Source organism: Loxodonta africana, chromosome 18, assembly GCF_030014295.1.
Source record: "Loxodonta africana isolate mLoxAfr1 chromosome 18, mLoxAfr1.hap2, whole genome shotgun sequence".
NCBI lineage: Eukaryota > Metazoa > Chordata > Mammalia > Proboscidea > Elephantidae > Loxodonta > Loxodonta africana.
The window spans coordinates 58,172,315-58,188,774 of NC_087359.1; the positions used below are offsets into that span (position 1 = coordinate 58,172,315).

The 16,460-nt window shown below is 39.9% G+C and overlaps 1 protein-coding gene across 1 annotated transcript in view; it reads right to left on the reverse strand.

Moving 5' to 3' along the window:
- LOC100675220 (leucine-rich repeat-containing protein 37A3-like) overlaps window positions 1–16,460 on the reverse strand; it is a 60,937-nt gene that overhangs the window by 17,585 nt on the left and 26,892 nt on the right. The window contains exons 8-10 of the mRNA XM_064270333.1: window positions 9,567–9,638; window positions 8,912–8,986; window positions 6,647–6,765 (exon numbers count right to left, since the gene is read on the reverse strand). Of these exons, the coding sequence (XP_064126403.1) occupies window positions 6,647–6,765; window positions 8,912–8,986; window positions 9,567–9,638 (266 nt within the window). The remainder of the gene's footprint in view (window positions 1–6,646; window positions 6,766–8,911; window positions 8,987–9,566; window positions 9,639–16,460) is intronic.

Consider the following 16,460-nt stretch of genomic DNA (forward strand, 5'->3'; position numbering starts at 1 on the left):
GTAGCTAGTCAATGATAAAAAAATTCTCCGTGCTCCCGAGTCTGGACTATAGAACATTGTTAAGTGCTTTCACTCTGCCATCCAGTATGGAAGGGACGCATTAGTGAACTTGCTGAGTAAACGCCTTTGTGAAAAAAAACATATAAAGTGGTTAAACAAAACAAAACAAAAATTTTTTTTTTTTTTAAACAAGTGGTGCTCAATTCTAAAAGCTGCCAAAAAAAGAAAAGAAAAAAATCCTCAGTTGTACCTAATACCCCCTCCGCTTGTAAAGAAAGTCCAACACAGAGGAACCTACTCAGGAGAAGACTGGCAAGTAGATTTTACGGTCATGCCTCCATGCCAAGACTATAAGTTTCTGCTAGTTTATGAAGACCGTTTTATAGGACAGGTAAAAGCTTTCCCTGTTAGGACTGAGAAGGCTACTGAAGAAGACGGAGATTTCCCTGAAGAGCTCCCAAACTATACCTGTGAACCAGTAGAAGACCTGAAGTTCCTGTTTAAATGAAAAAAGACACCTCCCAGCAATAGATAAGTATCTACATAGGCGAGGAAAAAGAGTGAAGTCTCCAGAGGGAAACCAGAGCCCCTCACCCTCATTACTCTCGGAGTGACGGCCCGATAACGGCCTTGGGAAGAATAACAGTGAGTGTTATTTATAATGCCTCCACAATCCAGAATGTAGCCTCTATAGTGGAGGGGATAGCTGAAGATGCCGGGCAGGGACTCAAAGGCCTTGCTACCTCATTAGACGCTTTGGCCAACATAGTGATGGATCACAGAGTAGCCCTGAAGTACTTATTAGCAGAAGAGGGTAGAGTTTGTGCTTTATCTAATACCCCTTACTGCATGTACATCTGTTCTTCTGGGGAAGTGAAATTGAGGGAAAAAAGGTTGTTAGAACATGCAGCATGGCTTCGCGATGTTCTGAAGACTTTGGCAGGGGACACCTGGGCCCAGATCAAGGGATACCTGCCCTCGCTCACTTAGGTTTTTACCTTTACTGGGACCTACAGTAGCTATACTTTTATTATTAATTTTTAGACCATGACTTTTTAGTCTCCTTGTAAAGTTTATCTCCTCACGACTTCAACAATTTTAGGTCAAGCTAATGATAATGCAGAGATTCCAACCTATACCCAGATAAGAGCGTTCCAGCCCTCATATATATATATATATCATTAGAACAGGTAGCGAGAGACTTTTACTCGGCTAGGCAGGAACAAAGCCCCGGTTCAGCATGAAGAAGTTACAGAACCGGAGACCTCCATCCATATTCCCATAAAGATTTATGGCTTTAAGGTCTCCCAGGGGGGAAGTGAGACAGGAAAGAGATTGGGTGGCTGAATTAAATAAGAGCTACATTTCAAGGCCCTGTGTGCTTAACCAGCTATAATTAAATAGTCTCTGAATCTAAACCTAAGTGCAGGCCACCATATAACTTTTGTTGCTGGCACCCGAAAACTACATGTGATTAACAAACTAGGTGCTTAGACAAGATAAGGGGCTATATTTCAAGGCCCTGTGTGCTTGGCCAGCTGTAAATTACCAATAATCCTTCTGAGTTGTTTTTCAAGGCCTCACCAGGTGCAGAGCGTGTGCAGTAAAAATCAACGTGGCCTATGAATGACCTTTCACATGAGACAGACATGAACGGGGACCCCTTGCCAGGGCTGAAACCAAGATACAGAGGCATCATGCATGTACAACATTCCAGAATAAGTCCTGTTTGACATCCCGGCAGCCTTGTGACAGACTCCATCTTGGTTCCAGCAACCTCTGCAAGGAAGTCCATCTTGAATTCTAACTGCGCACGCATGTAATTTCCACAATCCCTCCCCTTCTCCTAGAAACCTAATGAATAAAGACAATGCCTTTTTCCCACCTAAAAACTTAAAAAACACTAAAAAATCTTTTGTTCAGTGAGAGACTGGAGGCTAGCGTAGGTGGAAACCCCTCTCCCTCTCTCCCTCCCGAGCCTTTTACTTTCTCTCTGTCCCTGATGAGCTTTTGTTTTTGTGGAACCTCTGAGCCTCTCCTTGTTGTTCTTGGTCAGAAGAAAGTAAGAACCTAGGCAGGTCTTAGTCCTGAGCTGGGAAGCCTTTCCCTGTAACAGTTATATTTAGGAATATTCTTTTGGTCCCCAAAGGTCAACTGTCCAGACTTAATAAACCCAAGGCTGGAAGACAAAGATTCCCCCACTCAGGTAGATCCATCTGTAATTTCTCCTCACATTCATATGCCATATACTGTCCTGCCTCAGACGCAGAGAGAGAGGGCAAAGCTTCCTCTCTCCACCTTTTCCGTGTGTTCACATTCTTGTTGGCATCACAGGTGACTACCTTGAAAGACAGACCTCTGAGGGGAGCAGGGGCACAGGTGTTAAAGTTGAGCCTCCAAATCCCACTGCTCATAGCTCCTCATCTGGACACGCCCTTCTCCACCCACCTGCCCAACTGCTTCCCTGGGTCCCTCCTGCCATATATCCTAGTCCCCCTAACAGAAGGCTCTATACAGAATGTGTCCACTATGTCCACCTGGTTTGTTTTTGAAATTGGGCAGAGATCTGGGGTATAGTAGGTTAAGAAATTTTTCTCCCCTCGAGTCTGCTAAGAAATTTAAAAATTTTATTTTATTTTGTTGTTGTTGATAGTATACACAGCAGAACAAACACCAATTCAACAATTTCTACATGAACAATTCAGTGGCACTGATTACGTTCTTCAAGTTGTGCAACCATTCGCATCCTTTCCTGAATTGTTTCTCTCCCACTAACATAAATGCACTGCCTCCTAAATTTCCTATCTAATCTTCCAAATTGCTGTTGTCAATTTGATCCCATATAGATAGTTCTTAAAAGAGCACATGCTCCAAGCGGATATTCTTTACCAGTTAGGCTAAACCATTGTTTGGTTTCAAGAAGACTTCAGGGTATTTTTTTGGTTTAAGGTTTAAAGATAATCTGGGGGCAATAGTTCCAGGGGTTCAGCCGGCCTCAATGGCTCCAGAAAGGCTGGTATCCATTAGAATTTGAAATCCTGTTCTGCATTTTTCCCCTTTTCATCAGGATTGTTCTATTGAATCTTTGATCAAAATGTTCAGTAATGGTAGCCGGGCACCATGGTGTGCTGCATGCCTAGCTGTAAAGTGTAATAAATGTATGGGATTACAGCAATTTCTGGATAAACGTCCTACACGCTAAAAGAGAAAAAGCAACTTTTGTCAGATGACTACTTTCCTTTCATTGTATTTCATGTCTAATACTTTACTTGAGGAACCACCCAAAGCTCCTGACTGCATGAAGGTCAAATGTACCATTGTGTACTTGTGTTTCTTTTCCACAAGAATTAAAAGTATTTTTGGTGGTAGGGAGAGTCAAAGGAGGACTAGAAGATCATGGGAAAGGGGGATTATGGGCTTGTGGAGAGCTCAGAACTGGGGACAGGACACCTGGGCACCGGGCTATCGTACTAACACCTCTAATCTTGTTTTTCCTCATCTGTAAAAGATTAACAGTGCCTCTTCTGCCCACCTCTGGGGAGGAAAGGAATAACAGAAATGTTTTGAAAAGCAAGCAGTGCTGTTTTTATATAAGTAGCAAAGTGTCTTTTTTCTCTTCTGTTTTTCTTAATGACCTTTTAGCTTTCTTCATGTATGATGTCCTTGAAGTCATCCCACAACTTGTCTGGTCTTCGGTTATTAGCATTCATTGCATCAAATCTATTCTTGAGATGGTCTCTAAATTCAGGTGGGATATACTCAAGGTTGTACTTTGGCTATCATGGGCTTCTATTAATTTTGTTCAGCTTCAACTTGGACTTGCATATGAGCAATTGATGGTCTGTTCCACAGTTGGCCTCTGGTCTTGTTCTGTCTGCTGATATTGAGCTTCTCCATGGTCTCTCTCCACAAGTGTAGTTGATTTGGTTCCTGTATATTCCATCTGGCAAGGTCCTCATGTATAGTCACTATTTACATTGTTGAAAAAGGTATTTCCAATGAATAAGTTGTTGGTCTTGAGAAATTCTACCACGTGATGTCCGGTGTCATTTCTATCATAGAAGGCCATATTTTCCAATTACTGATCCTTCTTCTTTGTTTCCAACTTTCGCATTCCAATCACCAGTAATTATCAATGTAACTTGATTGCATGTTTGATCAATTTCAGAATGCAGAAGTTAGTAAAAATCTTCATCTTTGGCATTAGTGGTTGGTGTGTAAATTGAGTAATAGTCTTATTAACTGGTCTTCCTTGTAGGCATAAGGATATTATCCTATTACTGACAGGGTTCTATTTCAGGATAGATCTTGCAATGTTCTTTTTAATGATGAATGTGACACTGTTCCTCTTCAATTTGTCATTCCTGGCATAGTAGACCATATGATTGTCCAATTGAAAATGACCAATACCAGTCCACTTCAGGTTACCAATGCCTACGATATTGATCTTTAAGTGTTCCATTTCATTTTTTGACAACTCTCAATTTTGATTTGTACTTCATACATTCCACATTTCTGATTATTAATGGGTGTTTGCAGCTGTTTCTTCTCATTTTGAGTAATGGCACATTAGCAGATGAAGGTCCCAAAAGCTTTACTCCATCCATATCATTAAGGTTGACTCTACTTTAAGTAGGCAGCTCTTCCCCGGTCATATTTTGAATGCCTGCCAACCTGAGCAGCTCATCTTTCAGCACTATATCAGACAGTGCTTTGCTGCTCTTCATAAGGTTTTTCACTGGCCAATTTTTCCAGAAGTAGATTGCCAGGTCCTTCTTCCCAGTTTGTCTTAGTCTGGAAGGTCTACTGAAATCTGTCCACAATAGGTGACCCTGTTGGTATTTGAAAGACTGGTGACATGGCTTCCAGCATCAGAGCAACACAAGCCACCACAGTATGACCAACTGACAGCACTTAATTGTGCTCATGCAGTACCTGTACATAAACCAAGAGGCAGCTGTTTGAACAGAACAAAGGGATACTGCATGGTTTAAAATCAGGTGAGGTGTGGGTCAGGGTTGTATCCTTTAACCATACTTATTCAATCGGTATGCTGAGCAAATAATCAGATAAGCTGAACTATATGAAGAAGAACGCAGCATCAGGATCAGTGGAAGACTTATTAACAACCTGCAATATGGAGATGATACAATTTTGCTTGCTAAAGTGAAGAGGATTTGAAGCACTTACTGATGAAGATTAAAGACCACAGCCTCCAGTATGGATTGCACCTCAACATAAGAAAACAAAAATCCTCACAACTCGACCAATAAGCAACATCATGATAAATAGGAAAAGATAGACATTGTCAAGGACTTCATTTTACTTGGATCCACAATAAACAGCCATGGAAGGAGCAGGCAAGAAAGCAAATGATGCATTTCATTGGGAGAATCTACTGCAAAAGACATCTTTAAAGTGTTCAAAAGCAAAATGTCACCTTGAGGTCTAAGGTACACCTGACCCAAGCCACAGTATTTTCAATCACCTAAAGTATGCATGCAAAGGGTGGACAATGAATGAGGAAGACTGAAGAAGAACCAACACCTTTGAATGATGGTGTCGCTGAAGAATATTGAACGTACCACGGACTGCCAGAAGAATGAACAAATCTGTCTTGGAAGAAGTATAGTCAGAATGATCACTAGAAGGGAGGATTGTGAGACTTCGTCCCATATACTCTGCATATGTTACCAGCAGGGACCAGTCCTTGAAGAAGGACATCATACGTTGTAAAGTAGACGGTCAGGGAAAAAAAGGAAGACCTTCAATGAGATGGATTGATGTAATGAATACAACAACCGGCTCAAACATTTCAATGATTATGGGGATGATGTAGGACTGGGCAGTGCTTTGTTCTGTTGTACGTAGAGTTGATATGAGTCAGAACCGACTCAACAGCGCCTAACAATAACAGCAAAGTGGTATTGTTTATTATTTGTTCCAGATCACAGTTAGAGGCCCATATTCAGGCTCTCTGGGTGTGAAGATGATCACATTGTGGAACTCATGAAGTCAGTGCCAATAAACTAATACACAGAAAAAAAAAAAACACTTCAAAGCACCTGCTTTTTTGTTTTGGGAATAGAAAACCTTGAGATTCAGAGCAAGTTTAGAGTTGGACGGTCTAAGAATGGAAGCGCCCTCTCATCCATTAGGAGATCCGGGTAGCAGCTTCTGATTATAGGACCAGAAGCTCTGAGACCTCAAATAGAACCTTTATAAAGCATTATTGCTTGTACTCTTTTATGAAATTGAAAATGCAGAAAGAAAACAAACAAAAATGGATCTATACGTGTCCTAAGGCAGGGCGTACTTGAGACATAATCCATATGAAATCAGTTTACAAGCCACAATACGCTACCTGAATAAGTTACCATTTTGGGGTAACACCCAAGCACAGAGCAGGGTACAGAGCATGCGGCCCACTAAGGTCATTCCCGTCCCCTTTGCTTTCCTTTCTCTTGTTCCTTTATGCATGTGGATCAGTAGCATTATTAACTAACTGACCAAACTGAGAATCTGACTTTCAGCAACGGAGTAGTTCTTCCAGCTAGTTACACTGGGACTCTGAATGAATGAAGGAATAAAAATAAAACATTTACACTGCTAGTCTAAAATTTATCATGAAGCATTTCGGACTCACTGCAACGTGTGCTGTTTATCAGACATTCACTGTCACAACGCAGCTTGACTGTCTTGCAGACAACTTCAATGGTACTTTTAAACTGGCACAGGCAGCATGCCATATGACTAGGTAAGATCCTGTAAACGGAAATAAGGAGAATTAAACTAATGTAAATGGGGTTACTTAAGTAGGTAGAAGCAGGCCAAGGCCACAGGGCTGTGTATGAAGGAGTTCTTTTTTTTTTTTTTAACTTGGTGAAAATCTATATAGCAGAGCAGACACCCATTCAACAATTTGTACATGTACAATGCAATAACGCTGGTTACATTCTTCAAGTGTGTCACCTTTTTACCCATATTGTTTCACCACCATGGACTTAGATTGACCACCCCCTATACTTCTTGTCTATGCTTTATAGTTACTGTTGTCAACTTGATCACATACAGATAATTCTTTAAAAGAGTGCTATACTCATGGTGAACATTCTTTACTGATGTAGCTAAACCGTTGTTTAGTTTAAAAATAACTTCAGGGAATAATTTGGGGTCATGGTTTGAAGATTTTCTGAGAGTGATAGATTCTGGGGTTCTTCCAGTCTCAAGAGGTCAGGTTTGCATTCTGTAAGAATTTAAAATTCTGTTCCAAATTTTTCCCCTTTTCACCATGATTCACCTACAGATTCCTTGATCAAAATGTTCCATAATGGTAGCCAGTTACAGCCCAGTTCTTCTGGCCCTGTGGCAAGGAGAACAGTAGTACATGGAAGCAGTTAGACCTGCTGTCCAGTTCCATGAAGGAGTTCTTGGGGCATATGGCTTGGCCACTTGGATGGGGACCAGGTGGTCAATGGCTGCTCTTGAATATGGTAAATAAACAGGAGGGAGGATAGAGGTGTCCAACAGGAGGGTAAGGATGGCAGTGGATATGGTATTAACTCAAAATGGATCATAGACTTAATTGGAAGAGCTACACAACTATACAACTTCCGGAAAAAAAAAGCACAGGAGCAAATCTTTGTGACTTTGGGTTATACAAACATTTCTCAGATAAGACAGAAAAGAAGCACAAGCCATATAACAAAGAAAAAAAAATTGCTAAATTAGACTCCATCAAAATTAAAAACTTCTGCTCTTCAAAAGACACTTTCAAGAGAATGAAAAGGCAGCCACAGGCTGGGAGAAAATATTGACAAAACACACATTCGAGAGAGGGGATATATAATCCAGAAGATATAAAGCACTTTTACAACTGAATAATATAAGTATCCAGTGCAAAATTCCAACAGATGTGAGCATTTCATTAAAGAAGATACAAATGGCAAATACGCACATAGATAGACACTCACCATCATCAACTATTAGAGAAATACAAATTCAAACCACACTGAGATACTTTACACAACTACTAGTGTGCAAGCATTAATAGACAGTATCGATATATTTGTACTGTGCTGCCTTTACTTTTTTCTTAATCTTATTTGTAAAAACTTTTTATTTGCAAATGTACAGAAAAGGTGAAAACTTTTTCAAAGTCCGAAATATACGTATCAGGTAAAATACAGAGCAATAGCAACTCTCATCCACTGCTGGTGGGAAAGCAAAATGGTCAGCCACTTTGGAAAACAGTTTAGCAGTTTCCTATACAGCTAAATATGCCCTTAGCATGTGATATAGCTATCGCTCTCCTAGGTATTTACCGCGAAGAAATAAAATCCTGTGTTTACACAAAGACCTGCAAGTGTGTTCAGCAGCTTTGTTCACAATAGCCAAAGGTGGAAACAACCCAGCTGTCCGTCAACTGATGAATGGATGAACAAACTGTGGTACATCCATACAACTGGAATACTACTCAGCAAAACAAAGGAGTGAACTACTGAAAGATGCAACACCACAGACAAATCTCAGAAGGATTACACTAAGTGAAAGAAGCCAAACATTAAAGGTTCCATACTATATGAATACATTTATAAGACGTTTTCCAAAAGGCAAAACAACAGTGATAGGAACGAGATGTAGGTGGTTGCCAGGGGCTGGTGGTGGCAAGAAGGGATTGATGGCAAAGGGGCACAAAGGGGCTTTTGGGGTGACAGAAATATTCTAATCTTGATTGTGGTAGTGGTTATGTAACTATATATTTGTCAAAACTCCTTGAAGTGTACACTTAAAAAGCGTGAATTGGGTTACATGTAGTTTGCCTCAATAAACTGACTTTAAAATAATAAAATGAAGCTAAAAAAAAAAAATCTGAAGTGAAAATAAATCTAAGAAAAGAAAAACGACTTACAGTTTTTCCAACTTGAGTGTCATTATGAGGATGTTCTCAACTGTTGTAAGTGACACTTGTGTTGTTCCCATGTCTCTGAAGGAGAAAGACCAAACATTCATGATATGAACCCAAAGACAAAAATTCTATACTGCAAAAGATACTGAAGGACAGGTAATTACTTCAATTTTGGCTTCTCTGTAAAACAAGCTAGCTCTAGTTTACTTGCCATAGAAGATAGCTCCAGAAAGCTCTTCTGGAAGAAATTCAATTTTATTTGCATCATCAAATGGATGATGTCAGCACAGAACAGTAGGACTTGTAGTCGTTTACCGTTATCCCACTTCTCATTCCCCGATTGTATTAACCTCTCCTGATTCCTTGTTCTTTTTATAATGTACACCTTAATCTCTTTGCTTTTTTGAATAAGTGATAGTTCTACATTTATCTGCATATACCATATCCTTACGTGTTCTTCAACACTGCTCTCTTCCACTGTTACTGCCTTGCCCAGTTTACATCCTTTCTTAATCCTTTTCTTCGCCAATAACTTTTTTCAATAACCAAATTAAAATGATGACTTTTTAGCCTAAATGCAAAATACTTAATCTTTGATGAAAGTAAAAATGAAGAATCAAAATCATCTAATAACCCATGAGATTGTTGCAATACTTACAAATACTTTAATGCTGGCAATTTAAAAAGATATGAATCTTCGACGGTTATCAGAGGATTACGATTGAGAAGTCTGGAAAAATGCAATGGAATTAAAGTTATCTGCATTTTCAATAACTTCCATGAACGTTTATACTCATTTTTTTTTTGGTATGGAACTTGTAGGTGAAAAAATAAAAATCATTTTCTGCCTTAACCTATAAATCACCCTTTGAATCCATAAAGCACTCTTCCTTTGGGAATTAGAAGATAAGTGGAGAAAGGAAAGAAAGAGAGTGAGAAAAGAAAGGTGGATAAAAAGAAAAAATACACCAAAGAACTTCAGGAAGAAACCTGTAACCTCATTCGGCCAGAAAACCCTGGAAGTGACTATGCTGGGAGGAAGCCTTTGTTCCATAGGAAATACTATTTCCAGTGTCCTCCATGATTCAAGGTGCTTTCATTTCAGTGTTTAGAAGTTCAAAAAATCCCATGGTTTAATTCACCCAATTAAAAAAAAAAAAATAGGACTAATCCTTTGGCCTTGGAACCAAAGGGGAAGAAAGTAAATCTAAGAAGAGGAACTTGGGGAAGCCATAGTTCTGTCACACACTCCAGGTACATTCTTGTATCACAGCCCTTGTTCCACTGATGGCATCACCTTTACATGTCAGTCCCCTGGACTGCCAGCTTCATGAGGGCAGGGACCACAACCTGCCATCGGTGTCATCCCTGTACCTAGCATAGTGCCTGATGTTTACCAGGTGGTTAGTAAATATGTTGAATAAATAAATAACATTTTGCTTACATATCAATGAATGGATTCATTAAAAAAAAAAAATTTTAGTCCAAAATGCTGGAATAGATTTTTTTCTCAATTCTTAAAAAAAAAAAGAAAAGAAACTGCCTTTAGGTTACCTCTATTCAAGAATCATTAGGGTACTTTTGCAGAACATTATAAAATAATAATTATTACATGTATTACCAACAGAACTTCCAGGTACAATGATCAGCGTTTCACATTCGATCCTCACTATAACCTTCTTATATGGTAGACATTATCATTACCCCATTTTACAGATGAGCAAACTGAGGCACAGAGAGATTATGTGACTAGTCCTAGGTCACCAAGCTAGTAAGATGCAGTTCTAGGATTTGAACTCAGTCCTGTCTGACTCCAAAACCTGTGTTTAACCTGTATGAAGAAAATGGGTTGAAAACAGTGGTTACTTTTAACTTTAATTTTGAGAGCATTAAATATAGATATATACCTTTTCAAATTTCGTCTACTCATTGGGGACAGCCTCACGAGAACTACACTTTCTGTTTCTCTTCCCTAATTGTCTCTCATGACTAAATATTTCATTCGTCTATGTTCATATATGTCAGGGTAGAACTGGGCTCCAAAGGGTCTTCCATAGCTGATTTTTCAGGCATAGATCATCAGGCCTTTCTTCCCAAGTGCCTCTGGGTGGACTTGAACCTCCAACCTTTTAGTTTGTAGCCAAGCGCATTAACCATTTGCACCATCCAGGGAATAAAGGTCTAGAACCACAGTACGGAGCCCTGGTGTCACAATGGTTAGGAGCTCAGCTGCTAACCAAAAGGTCAGCTGTTTGAATCCACCAGCTGCTCCTTGGAAACCCTATGGGGCGGTTCTCCTCTGTCCTATAGGGTCGCTATGAGTTGGAATTGACTTGAAGGCAACTGGTTTGATTTGTTTATTTGTTTTTATAGCCACAATATATAAAGAACTCTTACAACTCAACAATAAAAAGATAAATAACACAATTGAAATATGGGAAAAGGATTTGAATAGACATTTCTCCAAAGAGATCTATAAATGGCCAATAAGCAGACGAAAAGATGCTCAATATCATTTACCCATCAAGGAAATGCCAATCAAAACCACAATGAGGTACCACTTTGCATTTCCTTGGATGGCTTTAAAGACAGATAATATCAACAACAACAAAAAAATTAAGCTATTTAAAAAAAAGAAGATAACAACAGTTGTCAAAGATGCCAAGAAAATGGAATCTTCATACATTGGTAGTAAAAATGTAAAAAAGGGCAATCACAGTGGAAAAGTTGGCAGGTCCTCAACATGTAAACACAGAGTTACAGTATGACTCAGCAATTCCACGCCTTGGTATGTGCCCCAGGGAATTAAAAGCTGTAGTTCACACAGAAGCTTATACACAAATGTTCACAGCAGCATTGTTCATAACAGCCAAAACGTGGAAACACTCCAAATGACTAGTAACTAATGAATGGGATAACGAAAGGTGGCATATCCATACAGTAGAACGTCATGTGGCCATCAAAAGGAAAGAAGTACTGATACATGGAGCCCTGGTGGCACTGTGGTTAAGAGCTCAGCTGCTCAGCAACAGGTTGGCAGTCTGAATCCACCAGCCATTCTTGGGAAACCTTATAGGGCGGTTCTACTTTGTCCCATTATACTAAGTGAGAGAAGCTGGACATAAAATGCCATATATTTTATGATTCAATTTATACAAATGTCCACAATAGACAAATCTATAGAGACAGAAAGTAGAACAGTGGTTGCCAGAGGTTGGAGGGAGGGTATGGAATTTCTTTTTGGGGTGATGAAGTATTCCAGAATTAGATAGTATTGATGGTTATACAATTTTGTGAATATACCCTGAATTGTACACTTTAAAATGGCGAATTTTATGGTAGGCAAATTATATCTCCTTGAAAAAAAGAGCCATCTTATACTACACAGAGTGCCAGTTTTCAGAGATCAGATGTGTTGGTAGATGCAGAAAAGGGGAATGAAGACTCTTCCTTACTTAAAGTCAGAGTTAGTAAGTGGTGTGTCTGGGAGCCACGTAGCTTGTTCTTGCCTTGTGATCTCCCCTAGTCTTTCTAGTCTAGTGCATTCTTCCAGATTATTTTAGTACTATTAATGAGTTTGATTTAAAACAGTAGCTAATACTCAGTAAGACGTTATGAAGGGAAAGAATGTGAGTGTCACATGTCTGGTTGAGCACGGTTTCTCAACAAGGGCTCCTTTTCTTTTTTTTTTAAAACCTTTAAGTTCACTGATGGGCTCTATGCAAGTGAGCCCAGCCACCTCTGCCATCTCTCCCTGCCTACTTTTCCCCCAGCCATTAAGAATGCCAATTAGGCAATATACAAATGGTCGGCAGTTCGAATCTGCCAGGCGCTCCTTGGAAGCTCTATGGGGCAGTTCTACTCTATCCTATAGGGTCGCTATGAGTCGGAATCGACTCGACAGCACTGAGTTTCTGGGTTATATATATATATATATGTATAAAACCGATTGTTGTGGAGTAGATTCTAACTCATAGCAATCCTATAGGACAGAGTAGAAATGTCCAATATGGTGTCCAAAGTATTTGATCTGCTTCTTTACGGAAACAGATTGCCAGAACATTCTCCCAAGGAGCAGATGGAGGGTTTGAACCACTGACCTTTCGTTTAGCAGCCGAGTTCTTAAACATTGCATCCCCAGGGCACCTAAAAGCAATATATAGCCAACACAATGTAGCAAAGTTTTGCATTCTTCTTTCCAAATTACCTCAGTTCTCCAAACATCTGCTCTTTCCTTCCTTTTTTTTTTTTTTTGAACACATTATTTTCATTTAGGTGAGAGTTTACAGAACAAATTAATTTCTCATTCAACAGTTTCTACACAGCTTGTTTCATGACATTGGTTGCAAACCCCTGAATGTGTCAGCACTCTCTCCCTTCTTCCTGGGTTCCCATGTCCATTCACCCAGCTTTCCTGCCCCTACCATCCTTCTGAACTTTGCTTTTGGGCAAATGCTGCCCTTTAGGTCTCATGTAGTTGATTGTTCTGAGGTGTACATTCTTCACTGGTGTTATTGTTTATTTTACAGGCCTTTCTACCGTATGGCTGTTAATATGATCTCTGGGAGTGATTTCAGTTCCAAGTTTGAAGGGTGTCTAAGGGCCAGACTCTCAGGGGATCCACCGGTCTCTATCAGGCCGGTAAGTCTGGTCTTATTTATGAGTTTGAATTTTGTTCTACATTTCCCTCCCACTCTGTCCATAACCTACTACTGTGGTCCCACCCAGCCTCTGATCTTTCCTAACAGATCATCCATGACCTCACAGCCATCAGCTTAGTATTTCCTCTTAACTAAACAGCCGTTCTCCAACTGACATTAGGATTCTCGAATTTGTCCCTAATGAAATCAAAATATGGGGACAGTATTATCCTATTTCCTGCTCCTGTCTTTAGAGCACGCTTTCCTTCACCAAGCTTGTGGTTGATTGAGAGAAATGACTTACCAGCTGAAGTTTGGGGGACTCTGTAAGTCTTTTGGACAAACTAAATGATGCTAACGGTTTTACAGAATTACAGTGGACAATGCACTAGAGATCATTTCCATTTCTGGTTCAATCCCTTCATTTCATAGATGAACTAAGGTGCAGTGGGTTTGGAGAATAGGTTATTTAGGGTCCCGCAGCTAGCTAGTTAAAGAGTTCAGAGACGAGAACTCCTGACTCCTAGCCTATTGCATAATTGACATTCATGGGCTTATCTTTGTGGGAGAAAAATGCGGCAATACTTTTAGCTCAGAGTCTATCCCAAAGTCAAAGTTTAAGAAATATTGTTCTAAATTAGTTTTTAAAGTGTATCTTATTAGAAGAAGAAAACACAAATATATTTTTTAGGAGATACATTTCCAATAAAATTTACTTTTAATATTTAATAATTATTTATCAAAGATTTTGGTGTGTATACATACATACATACAGATATATGTATACAGATTTTTTTCTTTTTTTTTAATTTTATTTATTTTTATTGTACTTTAGATGAAGGGTTATGGAACAAACTAGCTTCTCATTAAACAATTAAAACACATATTGTTTTGTGAACACTGGTTGCCAACCCCATGACAGATCAACACTTTCCCATTCTTGACCCTGGGTTCCCTATTACCAGCTTTCCTGTCCCCTCCTGCCTTCTTGTCCTTGCCCCTGGGCTGGTGTGCCCATTTAGTCTCATTTTGCTTTATGGGCCTTGTCTAATCTTTGGCTGAAGGGTGAACCTCAGGACTGACTTCGTTACTGAGCTAAAAGGGTATCCAGGAGCCATACTCTTGGGATTTCTTCAGTCTCTATCAGACCAGTAAGTCTGTTTGTGTGTGTGTGTGTGTGAGTTAGAATTTTGTTCCACATATTTCCCCAGCCCTGTCTGCAACCCTTTATCATGAACCCTGTCAGAGCAGTTGGTGGTGGTACCCAGGCACCATGTAGAGGTGCTGGACTCTGGGGAAGGCTGTAGTACTCATGGTCCATTAGTCATTTGGACTAATCATTCCCTTATGTCTTTGGTAGAAAACACATATTTTGCATAAGCGTTTTGCTATAGAACAACGGGACAGCTGAAAGGGGGCTCACAACATAAGGGAACATTTCCTACCTCTTATGCTTTTTCTCCCAATTTTTCTACACAGGTCCAGACAGATGGGCTATGTGTCCTTTCTATTAACTGAAGACACAGAGAAGAATTGAGGACTGAAGCCTGTCATCACTGTCCTGAGTGTCCTGAAATCCCACCAGCTTTAGCTGAAAAAATGTCCAAAGCAGGCAGTGAAAATAAATTTAAAATAGGACAAACTCCCAAATTATTCTAGAATTTCAAGGCAGGCAGGAGAAAATTGGTTCCTTGGAGGAAGGTAATCAAAAAAATAAGCAGAGTGACGTAGACCCTGTTCTGATATGTCTGAAAGTACTTGGGGATGGAGTGACCCCTTTCCTTTACTCATCACATAGATCCATGAGCCGTGAGAACATGACTGCCCACGTGAAGCTCCTCAATACAAGACCTCTGATGACAACACAGAGACTTTCTCAGGGGCAAAGCCTAAAGAACCTGAAATGGTTAACCTATCCTTGAATCGAAGTTTGGAGAAAAGCCTGGAAGAAGATTCTCCGACTGGGTGTACAAAGAAGCAGAGAGGAATAGTGGAAGAAGCAAGGGCCCTGGAATCAGGCAGAGCTGGGTTTGAATTCTGACTCTGCCACCTTCTGGTGAAGTGACTTGAGTAATTCACTTCTCTGAGCCTTATGTAGCACCATTTCTCACACAAGGTAGTTTGAAGATTAAATGAAAGCGCATGTGTAAAGCACCTAGCATGGGCTGGGCACAGAGTAGGTGCTCAGAGGTAACGATGTCATATCTGCACTGGCCAGTAAGCAGAAATCCTAGGACTACCCCAGGATGGCATGGAGAGGGGTTCCATGGGGGTTTCATAGGAAAATGAAGCTCTCTGCTCTAACGGTCCTATCCAAGTAAGAAAGCAACTTCAAGACACAATGCACAAAAAGTCAAACTGCCCTCATACACTCACATTACAAGGAGTGGAGAGCTGCATAGAGAATTGCTGTGAATCTCCTCAGTGGCTCAGCCCACTTATTAACAGTGTGTACCCATGCAAGCTACCCAACATCTCTGAGTTTCAATTTCCTCATCTGTAAAATGGGGATAATAATATCTATATCAGAAGACTTACTGAGAAAACGAAAATGAGATACATCATGAGCTAACATGCATTGAGCATTTCCTGGGTGCCACGCGTGATGGTAAGAGCATTATGCATGCCATCTTACTTGGTATAATAAGTAAAATTACTTACTGTAGTGTGTGGAGCATAATAAGAAATACCTAACAAATACAGATTTTAAAGAAATGTCATGGGGCAGAGGAAGAATTACTAAGCTTCAGAGAGAAAAGAAGATAGCTTGGGTGGGAAGAAGAAGATGAAGATGGAAAAAGACAAGTGTAATACTTGCTGGGTGTGATGGTGTCAACACTTTTGAACCATTACAAATTAAATAGCTACCCTAAATTACTCCAAAGAACAGACCCAAGTTGTTTCTTTTCATC